Below are 17889 nucleotides of genomic sequence, written 5' to 3' on the forward strand. Positions count from 1 at the left end.
AAATATTTGTCTTTTTGTTTACAGAATGGATCTTCCTCAAATGCTTGTATTACAGGAGTAATATCTCTGATATGTTGACATGTAGTGGTTAAAAATGTTTGGTAATTAATGTAATGTTTATAGTTGTAAACATTGTGAAGAGATCGAGTTAATTAAATCTCTTAAACAGAACCAAAGGAGATCATATTCCACTTTTGCAGTTTAATGTACAATCGTTGAGTTATGTGTGTTGTGTCTGAGAGCATCAGCCTCCGCGGCTATAGTTGCTGAATCATGCACCGAGAGCACAGAAAAGATCTAGTCTTGTGTGTGTCGTTTATATCAGAACTGTTTACAGGGACGTCCCTGAGGAATTGTTCACGCTTCAAAGTAAAATGAGACAAAGCTTCGTGAAATATAAAATAACAAACAGTCTATTACCGTTTTTTCTGCTGTTTTGAAGTGACACAAGTGTGCAATGTACTGAGTCAACATGAAGAACTGACTTCACAGGGCTTTTACCATTTTGCCCTTTCCTCAATTTGTGCTCCATGATTAGATCTTTTATGGATATATCTATATTAGATATGTGGTCTGGGTTGCTAGGGTGTTGGTGAGATGTTCAGGGTTGCTAGGGATGATTTGGGTTACTAGGGTGTCGCTGAGATGTAGGTTGCTAGGGATGTTCTTGGTTGCTAGGGTGTTGCTGAGATGTAGGTTGCTAGGGTGTTGCTGAGATGTTGTAGGTTGCTAGGGATGTTCTGGGTTGCTAAGAGTTGCTGAGATATTGTAGGTTGCTAGGGTGTTGCTGCGATGTTCTGGGTTGCTAGGGTGTCGCAGAGATGTTGTGGGTTGCTAGGGTGTTGCTGCGATGTTCTGGGTTGCTAGGGTGTCGCTGAGATGTAGAGGGTTGCTAGGGATGTTCTTGGTTGCTAAGGTGTTGCTGAGATATTGTAGGTTGCTAGGGTGTCGCTGAGATGTTCTGGGTTGCTAGGGTATCGCTGAGATGTTCTGGGTTGCTATGGTGTCACTGAAATGTTCTTGGTTGCTAGGGTGTTGCTGAGATGTTGTAGGTTGCTAGGGATGTTCTGGGTTGCTAAGAGTTGCTGAGATATTGTAGGTTGCTAGGGTGTCGCTGAGATGTTCTGGGTTGCTAGGGTGTTGCTGTGATGTTCTGGGTTGCTAGGGTGTCGCTGAGATGTAGAGGGTTGCTAGGGATGTTCTTGGTTGCTAAGGTGTTGCTGAGATATTGTAGGTTGCTAGGGTGTCGCTGAGATGTAGAGGGTTGCTAGGGTATCGCTGAGATGTTGAGGGTTGCTAGGGATGTTCTGGGTAGCTAAGGTGATGCTGAGATATTGTAGGTTGCTAGGGTGTCGCTGAGATGTTCTGGGTTGCTAGGGTATCGCTGAGATGTTGAAGGTTGCTAGGGTGTTTCTGAGATGTTATGGGTTGCTAGGGATGTTGTGGGTTGCTAAGGTGTTGCTAGATGGCTGTTGAGAGGTTTTTTCAGTGGTGTCTGATCACTAATTAACAACAAAACACAGACTGTCTGGAATTCTTCAGGTCTGAAGCACCGTTGCTGTACTCACACACACAAAAATACAGTGACTTATTTAACAAACACTACTAACAAGGAATGCAGTTTGTGTTGAGCTTCTATATTTTAGTCATGAAATCAAAGGTTTTCTTTCTACTGACAATTGAAACATTAGAGAGCTTGTGCGTCATGGGCAGATGATGGTTGTTCAGGGCAGATCTGTGTGGTTTCATCAGAAGCTCCGCTCAGGTTGAATCTACAGCTCTAGTAAACAATCCCAGCAGCGTCCATGTTTCACACGCCTTTACATCACAGAATCATAGCTTACCGTGTTTCTATATTATAGGTTTTCACCTTAATGACACTGTGCATTATTATAATTATTATTAAAAGAAACACAGAAACACAAATGATGATGATGCACTAATAAGAATACACTGTACATGTCTATCGAGGAGGATTTTGTAAAGGAGATTTCGATGTGTTGTGCAATTTCAGCATTGCAGCAAATGGTCCTCCATCATGTCTCAATAACATTTAAAGGTTATAATCAGGATCCTCACGATGACCTTTACATATCATTGAGGAGGCATGATGGGGGTTGTGACTGAGCCGGAATACAAGATTAATGCATGCATTTGCATTATGCGTTGTTATGAATATTGTGTGTTAATGTTTTAATAAACGGATGACTCACTTCCCCACGAAGTTCTCGAGCACGGAGCTTTTCCCGGCGCTCTGTCCGCCCACCACCGCGATCTGCGGCAGGTCCAGGTTCGCGTTCTGTCCGATGGCGGCGAACGCATCCTGCATTCGGTTGACCAGCGGGATCAGGTCCTCCATCCCCCGGTTCCCCATCGCGACACACCGGGTCTGCTCGAGCTGCACCGGAGAAACTGCGGTTCCGGCTGCTTTATTTCAGCATTTATTATTCTGGATCTCTCTCTTTCTCTCTCTCTCTCTTTCTCTCTCTCTCTGCGGTCCCTCTGAGATGATGAGCTGCTTTTCTCAGAGCGCGCACACACACGCGCGCACACGAGGTCCCGCTGCAGTGCCGCGCTCTGCCGCTAGTCGGCGCACTTTTGAAAGTTTCATCATTGCACATAAAAATCATAATTATATATATATATTACATCGTGTTTATTTCCTTTATTTTTAATTGTTTTATTTAATTGCTTACTAAACACATGGAGAAACCTTAAATATGAATAACCCAGTACAAAATCACAGAGCACAAAATAAATTAATGAATATCATAAAATCAAAAAGGAAAACTATTTTAAAAACAGTTTCATCTGAGGTTCATGTAGTAGGATGAAAGCTTGTTTGTTTTTTTGTTTGTTTACTAAACACATATAAGGCACAAATATATAAACTTATGTATGTGTATTTATTTATATTTATTTAAATATAATTATTTTTATTGAGTTTCTTTCTTAAATTGTTTACTAGACACATATAAGGCACAAATGGAAATTTTAAATATTAATTCCCCTAGTACAAAAACTGCAGAACACAAAATAAATAAATAAAAACGGAAAGTATTTTTATTAATAAAAAAACCCCACACATATTTCCTGAAAAATAATAAGCAGCATAATTTCCCTTTTTAAAACGGGTAAATAACTTGCATGTTATACATTAATATGTAAAAAAAATACTAATAATATATATATTAAACATAAACATATAAAACCCATATGCACCCAATAATTAAAACATTTACTCATAAAATCTACTGCTTTGAATGTATTTATTTATAATTATTTAAATGTATTTTTATAACTATATTTATATATTTAATATTTTTTCTAAACAGATGGATATAATCTGTCATTTAACATTAGAATTAGAATTGTGTCAGAAATAAAAAATGCTGAAGGATTCAAGGGGGACTGAAAAGTTTCCCTACAGAGCACACAGGCTGTGCGATAAACAAACAAAACAAACGAATAAAGACACCAGACTGGTTGAGCGGTAACGCGCAGTTGCTTCTCCAGTCCTGCAGGGGGCGCTGTGTGTCGAGCCGCCGCCGTCGACGCTCATCACAACACCGGCGAGAGTGCAGCTAACGCGCCGCTAATGTGTCAGAGGAAGTTTTCGCTCGTTTCTCCGCTTTAACCTCATAATTCTTCACAGAGCTCGTGAGTAGATTGTACTCTGTTGATTAATAGACTCCAGAGTTCAGGAGGTGGTTGCTGTGAGAGGTTTGGGCTGTTGTCGTGAATAGCGAAAGCTAGCTAGCTCTTACAGATAAAGATCTCGGCCGCGTCCCAAAGCTGCTGAGGCCCTATCTAGACAACAACTGAAGGGTTTGATTTAAATCTAGGGTGCTGTCTATATAGTCGACGAGGATTTGAGACACGGGCTGTTGTTTAGGTGCTCTGGATTGTTTCGTAGCTGGAAAAGCCGAAGGTTAGTCTAGTTTAGTTGTTAATCTTCATTGAACTCGTCTGTTTATTACTCTCTGTATTCTTTTATATTGAGCTTTTATGAGCTTTACTCTTGTTGTTCAATGTTAGGCGTCGTTTAATGCACAAAACGTTTTGTTTTTATATTTTGTTGGCCATTTCACCCTCTTTTTTACCTTTTCCACTAAATAAGCTGGTTTTGTTTTTTGGTTTAAATATGTAAATGACTCCTGTTATGATTGGATAATCTCTTTTTTCTGAAATAAGGAAATAATTTAAAGGTTGTTTCAATAAAATCTGAAGACAGAATGTGAAATCAGATGCTCTATGTTTGGAAGCCCAATCATGCCACCGAATTAATTAATTAATAAAAACAAATTAAAAATGTTTTTTTGTGATTGCATATAAATAAATACATAAATATATTACATATATTTTAATAATTTGATAATTAAGTTTTTATCTCACAATTTGGAGTTCTGATAGAAACAAATAAAAAATATATATTTAAAAAAAATCAAGAGATAAACTCACAATAAAAAAATAAAAATAAATAAAAATCAAGAGATAAACTTACAATAAAACATGAATAAATACAAAAAAAATCAAGAGATAAACCCACAATTAAAGAAAGTAAAAAAAATAATATCAAGAGAGAAACTGACAATAAAAAAAAGAATAAATAAATAAAAAACATCACAATTACCAAAAACAGATTTTTAAGATGGAAAACAAAATTGTGTATATCTTACTATTCTGTGTTTGTGTCCTGCAATTCTGGAAAAAAAGCCATAATTGAGAGATCTAAACACACAGTTGTGAGATGAAATATGCAATAACATTTTGTTGTTGTTTATTTTGTTTTGGAAATAGGCTTTCCTAGTAGATATTCACATCATGTTATATTTTAATTGTAATCATAAGCAATTTGTAAAAAAAAATGATCTGGTATAAAGTTATTATTACTAAGGCAAAATCTTGCCTAATCTTCATTTCAGAAGCGTATAGAACCAAAGGCCTCACTCTTCCGTTCCCCTGTGTGAATCTCTCAGAGCTGTTCTGCACTGCTCATGCTCCTGACTGGAGACAAGCGTCTGTGAAGTGATGTAGTGCTCTGTGAAGGTTAAAGAGGGTTTTGTCTCAGGTTGAAGTCAGACGTCAGGATGTTCAACCCTCACCAGCATCAGCATCAGTTTCATCAGCATCAGTTTCATCAGCATCTCCGACAGCTGCAGCAGCTGTTTCAGCAGCAGACTCCGCCTCCTCCACCTCCTCCAGCTCCACCTGCCCGTCACATCACACACACGCGGTACTCGCTCAGACTCAGACTCAGTGCATGCTAATATAATAGTATTATATATATACTATACTACAGTAGTAGTGGCCCTTTATTCTGCAGTAATAATGAAGGAAATTCAGCTTTGCATCACAGAAATAAATTATATTTTAAAGGATATTAAAATAGAAACCATAATTTTATATTGTAATAACATTTTGCAAGATTGCGGTTTTCTGTATTTTTGATCAAATAAATGCAGCCTTGATGATCCCTAACTTTGACCTGTACTGTATATATATATATGGTGTTGCATTAGTGTTCATATCCCGTGTGTTTGTGTTGTTCAGGTCTCCTGCTCGAATGGTGAACCTGTGCTCCTCCACACCGACCATCATCGCTCCTAACCTCGTGCTGCAGGGGGCGCTGCTGATGCAGCAGATGCAGGGTACACACACACACACACACACACACACACACACACACACACACACACACACACACACACACACAGAGCGGAGAACACGTGTGAGAGAACTCTCTTCAGGGTCGTAGTGCAAGCTACACTAGAAACAATTACACTTTAATAATGCATAAAATCAAAGTAAAATGTTCCAGATTTATCCAGTGAAGTTATTTTTAATCTGTAATATTTCTGCGAGTCAATCGTGAGTTTATTTGTAATTCCCATAATTCTTTGTGGTGATTCTCATTACATTAATTTTTACCTAAATATGAAGCATGTTTATGATTTGCGTGTCAGAGAAGCGCTGTAGACATGAGTTGCATGTGTTTCACCCGTGTTGTCCTCTCGTGGTGTGACCTGTGACCTGTGACCTGTGACCTGAAGCGGGAGGCATGCGTGGCTTTGGGATGAGCGGCCAGCAGTTTCCTCAGTTCTTCCCTGCGGGGTCCAGAGCGTCTCTTCTGGGGCCCGTCCCGATGGGAGCCGCCATCAAGACCCCACACATGGGCTTCCAGCGCCACTTCACGCCTCACGCGCGCTATTACACCAACGTGAGTGTGTATTAAACCTCGGCACGCAAATATGTTGTAGTTTCAGCATCATTACTCTACTCTTCAGTGTCACGTGATCTTCAGAAATCATTTGATAATAATTCATCATATTATTCTGATTTCTGAAGATCATGTGACACTGAAGACTGGAGGAATGATGCTGAAAATACAGCGGAGCATCACAGAAATACATTACACTTTAACACAGATTCACACAGAAAACAGATGATTTACATTGTAAAAATATTTCACAATTTTTACTGTATTTTTGATCAAATAAATGCAGCTTTGCTGAGAGGAAGAGACTTTCAGAAAATCCTTCGGATCCCAAATGTTTTACTGGCAGTGTACATGAATCACATTTAAACAAATAAATAATCTATTGTGGTGTATATTCTTTGAAACGCACAGGAGTTTCAGGCTCGTCAGCCGGACAGGAAGAGGGAAAACGAGCAGAAATCTGCGGGCAGCAGCGACAGCCAATCAGAAGCCAGCAGCAGAAGAGGTATTCAGAAGAGTCACATGTCTCGGCCAAACAGTTCTGCGTAAACCAAATATATGCAGAAATGATGTAAGCGTCACAAAAGTTGAATGTTTTTAATAACTCTACAAAACACCTGTTTACTGAAGAATAAGAATAACTTTGTGAAAAAGGCGGAAACATTTTGTACATCACACATCACATCCGCTGAATGAAATCCAGGACTTGTTTCTTAGTCATTTTGAGATGCTTATTCCAAAAATAGTGTCAGATTTGCTGGAGCACATCACGCTTTCTAAACAAAATATGCATTTCCTAGCATTTTTGCTTTAGGGAGTCATTTATAATCTATTGTTAACCGATTATCGGCACCGATATTGAGCTTTTTTCAAAAACCGATTAAATATTTTAAAAGCATTTAAAGCAAACAGTAACACTACTGCTCAAAAGTTTGGGGTCAGTAAATTTTTATTCTTTCTTTTTTTAATAAATAAAGAATGTGTTAAATTGTTAAGAAGTGATAGCAAAGATTTATATCGTTAGAAAAGATTTATATTTTGATTAAATGCTGTTCTTTTTTACTTTTTATTCATCAAAGAATCCTGAAGAAAAGTATTGCAGTTTCCAAAATAATAATAATAATAAATTTGGCAACTGTTGATCATTCTAATAATAAATCATCATATTTTCATGATTTCTGAAGATCACGTGACACTGAAGACTGGAGGAATGATGCTGGAAATACAGTGGAGCATCACAGAAATAAATTATATATTAAAAGTTATTAAAATAGAAACCGTTATTTTATATTGTAATAACATTTTGCAAGACATTAAAACATTACAAGTCTCATTGATCCCAAATTATTGACCGGTAGTGTGTATGTGTGTGTCTATATGTATGTATATGTCATTAAAATCAAAGCATTTGTTGTTTGGATAAATGCATTAAAGCCAAATATATAAATATATAATCTTAATTTTTCCCCTGAAAAAGTGTATGTGATGGAAAATATTTATTGCTATTTTTGAACTCGTCAAAGCAGCTGAACAACATTCATTAGGAAAACAATAATCAAATCAAGTCAAATAAACCAATGTAACATTTCAGGACTTGTTTAATAGAAGAGATGCAATACAATGTTGCAAGCTATTATAATCTGTCCTGTACACCAGAATGATTGAGTTTTAAAGGCAGAAATGAGACGAGGAGTGTGATTTGTGTGTTGATGTGAACGGCAGATGAAGCGTCCGCTGCTGGATGTCAGGAGTCTTCAGAGCAGCCCGATGAACCAGAGGCCAAGAAACACAAAACACAAGAGTCAGTGACTTTCCATCTGTCTGTGTGTGTCAGATTGATCTGTTCAGTGTGCTGTGAGTCTGTATTAATGCAGTTTGTGTGTTTGTGCAGGTCAGAAGAGCCTGTGGAGACCGAATCAGCTCGAAGCGCTCAATATAAGAGCCCAGATCCTGCAGGTACCGAGGGTTTCACCTTCATCAGAAACTGACCGAGGGAATATTCTTGAGTTTCATCATCTATCACATCTGTGACCTGCTGTCAACCTAAAAATCATTGCTCCCTCAATTTTTAAAGAAGAAAAATAGAAAAGTGTTTGCAGTAGTGCCATAACAATGGAGGAAGGTTTTTTTCTTTTGTTAATGCACATCAGTTTTAACACCAGTTCTTCAGTAAAAATATTATTTGACCTGCAAAATTGTAAGCAGGTTATTTTAGTATAAATTTATATTTTATTTAGAAATGTCATGTTTTTTTTTGTTACATTTTAAAGTTTTTGTCATTTTTGTTTTTGTCATTTTTATTTGTTTTGTATGTCTATGTGCTCTTTATTACATTTTAAGTAAAAAAAAAATATATATATTTTAGTACATCAACTTAAATTAAATGAAAAAAACGTGATCTTGGCAACTAGCAGCTATTTTATATATTATTATATTATATCTTATTTAATTTAATTTCAAGTCACTTTTTAATGGTTTTTAACTGTAATAACTATATATATATAAAAAAAAAAAAAATATATATATATATATATATATATATGTAGCGCGTACATAATTATGCATTTTGATATTCTGCTTATATTTTTGTTTCCAAGCACATTTTAGCAGTTCCAAACCACATCCATCTTAATTACTAATATTCGTTTTGTATATAATCATTTAAATACAAAAAATGATTAAACTCAAGTGAGAAATGCCTTATATTCAGGTGTGCAGGTTTTCTTTACCAAATCAAATCTGCCATAAAAGAGATTTAAGTTGCACTGAAAGGTCAAAAATTATTAAATCTCGATGATAAATACAGATATTGCAGATTTAAATCGTGACCACTGGACAGCGAAATGCTCATTGGGTCAGAAACAAATATATATTACTGTAACTGTTATTATAATAACTCTGCTAAGCTTTTCTAGATGAATGAGTGTCATTAGTGCGGATGGATTCCCTTCTGTGTTTCAGAGGTCACTCTGGAGCGAGCGCTGACCGCTGAAGCAGACGAACAGAGTCCAGCAGCACAGGTCTGTACCAGTCCTCAGATGAGCTGTGTCTACTGGAGAAGCACTCCGTTAAGATGTGTGTTTGTTTCTCATCAGCAGGTTGAGAGCACTGAAGGCATCGAGCAGCAGATCAGCGAGAGTCCAGACGCCGTCGCAGTCTCTGATTCAGTCTCGGAGATCAGGGAGAGCTCAGACACCGCTGAGGAGCTCAAACACACCGACAGGTTCTTCTGCTATATTTGCAACATCACTTGCCATAACCAGCAAGTACGTTCACTCCCCTGTAGTTGTTATCATGACCTGATATATCAGCAGCATAGAGTTCACATGCACTGTGACTAGTGCTTTTGTTCCCATCGTGCATCAATGTAAAGTTGAAATCTTGTGCGTGCAGAGTTTCCAGAGCCATATGAACGGCCTGACGCACCAGCAGAAGATGATGGAGATCCAGCACATGAGCAACGCATGTCTCGTCACGCTGCTGCCGCGAGTCCAGGAGACCCTGCACGGAGCTCACAGAGACGGGTCAGAGATCCTCAGAGGGTTTCCTCAGATGTGTAGCAATGTGTCACTTGCTCTGGAGTGAATGGGTGCCGTCAGAATGAGAGTCTGATAAAAACATCCCAATAATCCACAGCACTCCAGTCCATCAGTGAACATCTGGAGAAGACAAAACCTGAAACACATCCAGCATTAAGATGATTTTAACTCAAACACATAGAGTCTATAATCCATAATAACACTTCCTCCAGTGAAAAAGTGTTCTAGTCTGAATCAGGAGAGAAATCTGCACAGATCAAGCAGCGTTTAAACAGATCTAAACTAATCTGTGAGAGATCTTTCACTGGAGGAAGTGTTATTATGATTATAGACTCTATGTGTTTGAGATGTTTTTATCAGACTCTCATTCTGACGGCACCCATTCACTGAAAATTGATTTTCCGGTTAATGTTCCAGAAAATAAACAACACATGTTTCTTTCTATCTATCTTTCTATCTTTCCTGAAACGCACACACATTAAGCTGCACGACTCGTATAAGTGAGCGTGTGCTCTCATGTGGTTCTGTTCTGTCGCAGTGAGAAGAGGCCGGGTCTGCAGAGATGGTGCTCCACCTGTCAGACACACTTCACCAGCAGCGTCACGGAGCACCGCACAACCAAGGAGCACAAGGTGAACGCACGCTCAGGCCTCGTCTGAATGCATTGGAGCTCCTGAAGCTCAAGCTGATGGAGATGTGTGTGTGCAGCACTGTGTCCGCTCGTCCAGCTCCAGCTGCACCGTCTGTAAGCTGCACTTCAGGACGTCCAGAGAGTTCGTGGAGCACATGCAGTCGCCGGAGCACCAGCAGCGAGTCCAGCAGGTGAGCTCGTTGACAAGAGTCTCATTCGTGTACGGCGTCTGCGACATGCATTTTCCACAGAATCTTATTTAAACTCATCCTTTGGTTTTTAAAAATGGATAAAAATTATGTTTGCGGAAATAGGACAGACAGCGCACTACTCTGTAAAAACAAATAATAATTAGTCCAAGTCAAAAGAAGTATTATTAGAATATGTTTACCAAAAATTACATTGCATTACATTTTAAAATTCTCATTTAATTACTTGCGTTACTTGCCATTTCTTTGTCAGTATTTGTGAAATTTCGAAGTGAAATCTTACACTAATTACACTCATTTTAATTTAAGTTTTAGAAGTCTTGATGTTATTTTTAGTAGTCCTTCTTTTTATGTCTGTATATTTTCATTCATTTTCATGATTTTTTTTTATTATAGTACATCAAGTTAAACTAGATAGTAAAGTTTAAGTTGGCTTGAAAAGGCATAGCCAGAAAGTTTGAAGCTAGCATGTAACTAGCATGTTACCATCATGACTAGCAAGTGACTAGCATGTCTCTAGCATGTTGTTAACATTATTAGCAAGTGGCTAGCATGTAATTAGCATGATTAGCAAGTGACTAGCATTTCTGTAGCATGTTGTTAACATGATTACCAAGTGACTAGTATGTTGCTAGTATGACTGACATGCTGCTAGCATGACAAGCAAGTGACTAGCATGTTGTTAGCGTGATTAGCAAGTGACTAACATATAATTGGAATGATAAACAAGTGACTAGCATTGTCTCTAGCATGTTGTTATCATGATTAGCAAGAGTTACTAGCATGTTTTTAACGTGATTAACAAGTGACTAGCATGTAATTAGCATGATTAGCGAGTAACTAGCATGTAATTAGCATTATTAGCAATTGACTAGCATGTTGCTAACATGACAAGCATGTTGTTAGCATGACTAGCAAGTGACTAGCATGTTATTAGCATGATTAGCATTTGACTAGCATGTTGCTAGCATGACTAGCATGTGATTACCATGTAATTAGCATTATTAACATGTGACTAGCATGTTGCTAGCATGACTAGCATTTCTCTACCATGTTGCTAGCATTACTAGCAAGTAACTAGCATGTTTTAGCATGATTAACAAGTGACTAGCGTGTAATTAGCATGATTAACAAGTGACTAGCATGTATTTAACATGATTGGCAAGTGACTAGCATTTCTTTAGCTTGTTGTTAGCCTGATTAACAAGTGACAAGCATGTAATTAGCATGACTAGCATGTAATTAGCATGATTGGCAAGTGATTAGTATGTATTTAGCGTGATTGGCAAGTGACTAGCATGTATTTAGCGTGATTGGCAAGTGACTAGCATGTATTCAGCATGATTGGAAAGTGACTAGCATGTATTTAGCATGATTGGAAAGTGACTAGCATGTATTTAGCATGATTGGAAAGTGACTAGCATGTATTTACCATGATTGGTAAGTGAAATATGTTAATAATAATATATTTTTTTTAAATATTATTATTATTGGCAACTAGCTGAAATATTTTAATTATAATTTTTATTTTTTATTATTATTTAAAATATATATTTTATATCAGATAACTTTTTGTTTAAATTATTTATTTTTTATTTTTTTAAGTATTAATTTTAATTTTAATTTTAGCTTTACTTCGCTATATTAACCCAGGTGTAGAATAAATTTAAGAATACACTTTTTTTTTTAGATATTGCATCGTCTGTGTAAATGTGTCACAGTTGTTTTATGTAGCAAGGTTATGATAGTTAACTAAAACTGTATAACATTTTTTTAGTTAAACTAAAATAAATGCCAAAATAATTATTTAATTTAAAATTTAATTAAATGCTAAAATAACATAATTTCTCATTTTCATTTAGTTTAATTTGAAGTAACTAAATATCTAAAATTCAAATCAATTAAAAAGAATAAGTCAAAATTATATAGATCTATTTAAAAGAAATATTAAAAAAATAATAAATATTTTAAAAACTAATAAAAAAAAGACAAAAACAAACAAGAAGATTGCTAAAACATTAACTATATAAAATTAAAACAAAATCACATTAAAATGATGATGCTGATTGACAGCCTGGTGCGAATGCTGTTGTGTTTGTGTGGAAGCAGCTGTGGAAGGAGTCGGGCAAAGACTGCACACATCAGCTCAACACAGACATGTTTCTGGGTGAAGAGGACGAAGAATGCAGCGACGACGAGAGAGAGGAAGAAGAGAACGGGAAGGTGAGCGTGTCTCTGTGTTTTCTGCATGTGCGGTGCTGAGCTCACCTGATTCTCTCTCATCATCTTTCTCCCTCTCTCTGTCTCTCTCCCTCTCTCTCTCTCTCTCTCTCTCTCTCTCTCTCTCTCCTGTAGGAGGGTGTGGCTGCGCAGATGGAGGTCACACTGGAGGATCTGAGTGAAGATGAGGAGTTTGATTCAGACACTGTGTACGGTGGGTTATCAGCAAAAAAGCATCAAAACAATGAAAGTTTAAAGGTACAGTTCACCCAAAAAGGAAAATTACCCCATGGTTTACTCGCCCTCAAGGCATCCGAGGTGTATAAGACTTTTCTTCTTTCAAACGAATCCAATCCAAAAAATCCTGGCTCTACCCAACTTTATAATGGCAGGGAATGGTTGTTATTTGTCGATAGTCCAAAAGAAGTCGATATATCGGCCACCATATACATTTTTCTGTTATCGTTATCGAACCGATAAGAGAATTTGGCCGATATCTTAGAGCCGATAAATAATGCATTATTCCACTTCAGATGCGCACTGTTCACCATGATGGTTTTTAATTGCTTGAAATATTATTGGAAACACTTTGAAAATGAAAATACAGTGAACTGCAATTTTTCTTACAAAAGCATCGATTGGCTTCAGGAGGCATTTTTCACCCCTGGAGCCATGTGAGGCACTTTATATGATGGATGGATGCACTTTATTGGACTTCTTTTGGACTATTGAAAAATAAAACCCATTCACTGCCATTATAAAGGATATTTTTTAATATATCTCTGAATTGGATTTGTCTGCATCTTTTTAACTCTATATCTCAACATGGTCCATTAAAAACTCGTAATATTCTTGTATTCACAGGCGTTGACTGTCATTGCTCAGATTGAGAGAGTTTTTCACTATATTTGTCTTCTGTCCAAACGCTGATGTTGATGACATTAATCTGATCATGTGACTCTGTGTCTGCGGCAGGCTCGAGTTTCGTGGTTCCCGTCGCAGGCTTCATCTGTCGTCTCTGTGATCAGTTCTATCACTACGAGTCTTCGGCTCGACACACACACTGCAAGACGCTCACACACTTCAGGAATCTCAAGGTATACTGATATATATATATATATATATATATATATGAATATATTATGTATTTATTAAATACTGCAGTTTATACATTTTATTATCATTTCTTTTCAGTTCATTTAATAAATTTGCTTATTTGGATTTATTAATATTTTGTTTCAGTTTAATCCAATTTTTTTCTGGAGTCAGTGTTTTAGCATTATTATATATAATAATTTTATATAAAATAATTGTATTTTCATTTTTTAATTTTAGTAAAAAAAAATATATATTTAAATTAGCTTCTAATTTTGTTTACATTTTTAAAAGTCTTTTTGGTCTAATATTTATTATTTTATATTTATTTATTATATGTACATTCATTTTCAGTTTTATTTTTGTGTAAATCGTCCTGTTTCAGTAGAATAAAAAATATTTTCTAGAATCAGTGTGATTTTAGCATTATTTATGTACTATTATAGTATTTATTAAGGTTTTGAATTAGTTTTTATTTTATTTTATTTATTTTTATTTTGTTTAAATATTTTAATTTTAGTTATGTTTTTGTCTCTTTTTTTTAGATGTATAGATCTTTTACATATTACATTTATTCTTAATTTTTTTTTGTTTTGTTTATATTTTCAAATAGCTTCACATTTTTGTTGACTCATTCTTTTACTCAGTTTTAGTTAACAGTTACACTGTATTAAATATCCTATTTAAGTAGCTTAAAACTACTCATTAAAAGCAGCTCTTCCCCATAATGTGTGAAATCTTATTAGTTTATTCCTTCATAAATAAGCTTTAGAGAAGCGCCAGACCTGAGCAGTGGTGTTGAAGCTTGTGTTTGTGCAGCGTTATAAAGCCTTAAAGAAACAGGAAGACTCGGGCTCGACCTCAGGAGAACCAGCAGACCACATCAGTCCAGATCCAGATCCAGATCCACAGACCCTACAGTCCTGCAGCAGACAGGAAGTGGAGACGCTCACACAGGAAGAAGACGAGGCCAGAGAGCCGATCCGGGGCCGGACTCCTGCTCAGAGACGAGGACGAGGAGGAAGACGACGCTGAGACACACAGAGCTGGATCAGCCTCAGAGGACCCTAGTGAAAGCACCCGCCGTAGACCGTGTGTGTTCAGACGGGAGGGTGACACACACTCTTGCCCTGTTTGTACAGAAGGAATGATGGGATACGCCGCCGGAGCACAACATCAACACGTCCAGCTCAGACTTCAGCCCAAAATCAACAAGATGTGTCATAAACATTAAATTATTTAATCCTTAAATAGACCTGAAATAGCTCTGTTTGGCATTATAATACAGATATATAGATCTATAGAGAGAGATATTATATATATATATTTATATACATACTTAAATGTATTTATATAGATATATTTTTACATTTATTATTTTATATATGTAAGTACATATTTAATTATAATTCATTATCAATATAATTACATATATAAAATAATGCATGTAAATAAATATAGTAAAATAAATTATAATGACACATTATTTTATATATGTAATTTTATCTAAATTTTTTATATGCATAATTTTATATATATATATATATATATATATATATATATATATATTTGCTGAATATTTTGCTTTAAAATAAAATTAGGATTTAAAGGATTGAAATATTTGATAATAGATATTTGTCTATCTATCTATCTATCTATATAAACATTTTAAACAATTATATATGTAATATATATTTTTTACATGCATAATTATGATTCGAATTGTAAATGTAATAGATATTCCAAAACAATAATTTTTAAGACCTCAAAGATTTAATTATCAATTATCATTTAATTATGTTTTGAATGATAATTGCACATATCCTCCACGATTCTCACTTACTGTAATGTGAAAAATGATATATAATATTATATATATAAATGTGCATAATTAGCAAGTAAATCACAGCTCAGAAAGTATTGATGGAACCTAAATATGCTTTATTTTGAAGCTTAGTTTCTTCTTTGTGTTTGGGCGTGAGATGTGAGCTGGACGTGGTTTTGTGCGATCATTGTTTCTTGCTGCTGTTCTTGGCTCAGAGCAGCGCTGGTTATTATGGCATTAGTTCTGGATGGTGTTTGTGATTTATAATGTATTATTATGTTGTACACTGGAATATCGGCAGAAATCTGTGCACTGAACGACTCGATCAGAACCAGCTCCAGAAATCCACTTCCTGCTGCTGAGTCTTCATTCGATGACTCTAATTATGCTGGAAATGACAGGTTTCTGCTCAAACGTTTCACACTGGTTCCCAGTAGACGGGTTAGCAAGACCGGCTAAGACTAGCAGACCACGTCAGGCCGGTTTACGGCGATGGATCCTGGACTCTGATGATGTCTGAAAGAGCAAGACTTGGTTTAAGGCAAGCTGATCTCAGACTGACGGCCGGATCAGAGCCCAACAGTGTTTTATAGCTGCTGAACTTCACGGGTGTTCAATGTTTACTGCATTTGGCTCTCTTTTTTATTTCTATTAAAATATTTGATGATTATGAGAGCTTTTGAGTAATTTATGAACTATGTGATTTGGCAGAAAAACTTAGAAATGTTTATTTAAAATAGTTTTTACCGTATCAGTGTTATTTTGCTGCTAGTTATTAAAATATTTTGGATTTTTATACATTTTTTTTCTTATATATTTTTGATTTCTGTTTCGTCTTAAGTTAAAGTTTATATTTTGAATATGTTTATATTTTTCATTTAGTTTATTTTGTTCTCATTTCTTGCAGTTTTTCTTTTTATACAAGTTTACATAGTTTTAGGTTTTTGTTTTTTTATTTTAGCCAATCAAGTTGAAAATGAGAGCTTATGAAAAATAAATAAAATTAAATTAAACTTTAATGATGAAATAAATACATGAAATTATATAGTAACATAATATTAATTATAACAATATTTATAATTACTAATAAAGTATCAATTGTATTATAATTATTGATAAAAATATATATATTTGCAATTCAGTTAATTAATTAATACAATAAAAATGTCAAAATATTTATATAAAATATTTATAATTAATATATTAAAATAGTTTTTAATACAAGTTTTTAGTTTTAAGTAGTGACATCAAATCATTATTACATCAAACATGTAATTGTGTGTGTGTGTGTGCGTGTTTGTGTGTGTTATGACAATTCAGCACATTTCCTATTATATATTTTATTACATTTTTATGAGTCACTTCTCAAAATACTACAATTTTACTTACTAATACAATTGATCAGCTTGACCCCTTTATTAATACATTAATAAAAATAAATACTAAATTTAAATATAGCATTTCTACAAAAAAAAGTGATGACATTGTGATGTCATAAATGAATTTAATAATTTATTTAATTTATTTAATTTTATTGCCAAGCACAAACAGAAACACAGCAACGAATGATTAAAAATAAACAGCATCACAAACATTTGCCAAATTCATTTACCAGAGATGCAGATTTTATGGCTTTTTTATTACATTTTTGTGTTGTTGTTTTTTTGTTTTGTTTTTTTCAACACAACACAGATTAGCAAAATAGATTTTAAATAATTTTCCTAAAAACAAACAAAAAACAAATCGACAATATATATTTTTCTTTCTGAAACGTCATATTGAAGTAAAACTAATGGCATCTTTAAGACTATATGTTGCAATTTCTATTTAACATAAACACATACCATTTTTTTATGCTGAACTTAACATTATTATCATAACAAGATATTACAAACAGGGCATTCACATTTTATGAATGAAATATAAAATAACAAAAAGGGTATAGATTAATAATCACAACAGACTCAACATGCATTTCACACAAAAAAATATTTCAGAGAGATCAGATTTATCTCTTGGGGAACTGGTTTGTTGGATAAATAATATATATTTATAATTTTTAATAAATATAATTCATATATTTATAATATATAATATATATATATATATATATATATATATATATATATATATATATATATATATATATA

At 35.0% G+C, this 17889-nt stretch overlaps 2 protein-coding genes across 9 annotated transcripts in view; one reads left to right on the top strand and one right to left on the bottom strand.

Annotated features, from left to right (window-relative positions):
- LOC128014941 (dynamin-1-like) overlaps positions 1 to 2531 on the bottom strand; it is a 42275-nt gene extending 39744 nt beyond the window's left edge. Inside the window, exon 1 of the mRNA XM_052598730.1 lies at positions 2214 to 2531. Within this exon, the coding sequence (XP_052454690.1) occupies positions 2214 to 2374 (161 nt within the window). The 5' untranslated portion in view covers positions 2375 to 2531. The remainder of the gene's footprint in view (positions 1 to 2213) is intronic.
- A 975-nt stretch (positions 2532 to 3506) lies between these two features.
- LOC128014929 (cip1-interacting zinc finger protein) lies at positions 3507 to 15382 on the top strand. 8 transcript variants are annotated; one of them, XM_052598664.1, is made up of 16 exons: positions 3507 to 3660; positions 5072 to 5236; positions 5554 to 5651; positions 6054 to 6220; positions 6632 to 6724; positions 7939 to 8021; positions 8112 to 8176; positions 9182 to 9240; positions 9316 to 9486; positions 9614 to 9744; positions 10298 to 10391; positions 10468 to 10581; positions 12709 to 12822; positions 12955 to 13033; positions 13795 to 13916; positions 14734 to 15382. In XM_052598664.1, exons 2-16 carry the CDS (start codon positions 5091 to 5093, stop codon positions 14947 to 14949), a joined length of 1752 nt encoding a protein of 583 aa, XP_052454624.1. In that variant the 5' UTR covers positions 3507 to 3660; positions 5072 to 5090; the 3' UTR covers positions 14950 to 15382. The 8 variants fall into 8 exon arrangements, with proteins under 8 accessions (XP_052454624.1, XP_052454628.1, XP_052454622.1 ...); XM_052598668.1 differs by having other exon boundaries at positions 3516 to 3931; positions 4926 to 5236; positions 6632 to 6725; ... (1 more) ...; positions 9319 to 9486; positions 14734 to 15376; XM_052598662.1 differs by having other exon boundaries at positions 3525 to 3931; positions 4980 to 5236.
- The last annotated feature ends 2507 nt before the right edge of the window (positions 15383 to 17889 follow it).

The sequence above is a fragment of the Carassius gibelio genome, chromosome A5, assembly GCF_023724105.1.
Source record: "Carassius gibelio isolate Cgi1373 ecotype wild population from Czech Republic chromosome A5, carGib1.2-hapl.c, whole genome shotgun sequence".
NCBI classification, from domain to species: domain Eukaryota; kingdom Metazoa; phylum Chordata; class Actinopteri; order Cypriniformes; family Cyprinidae; genus Carassius; species Carassius gibelio.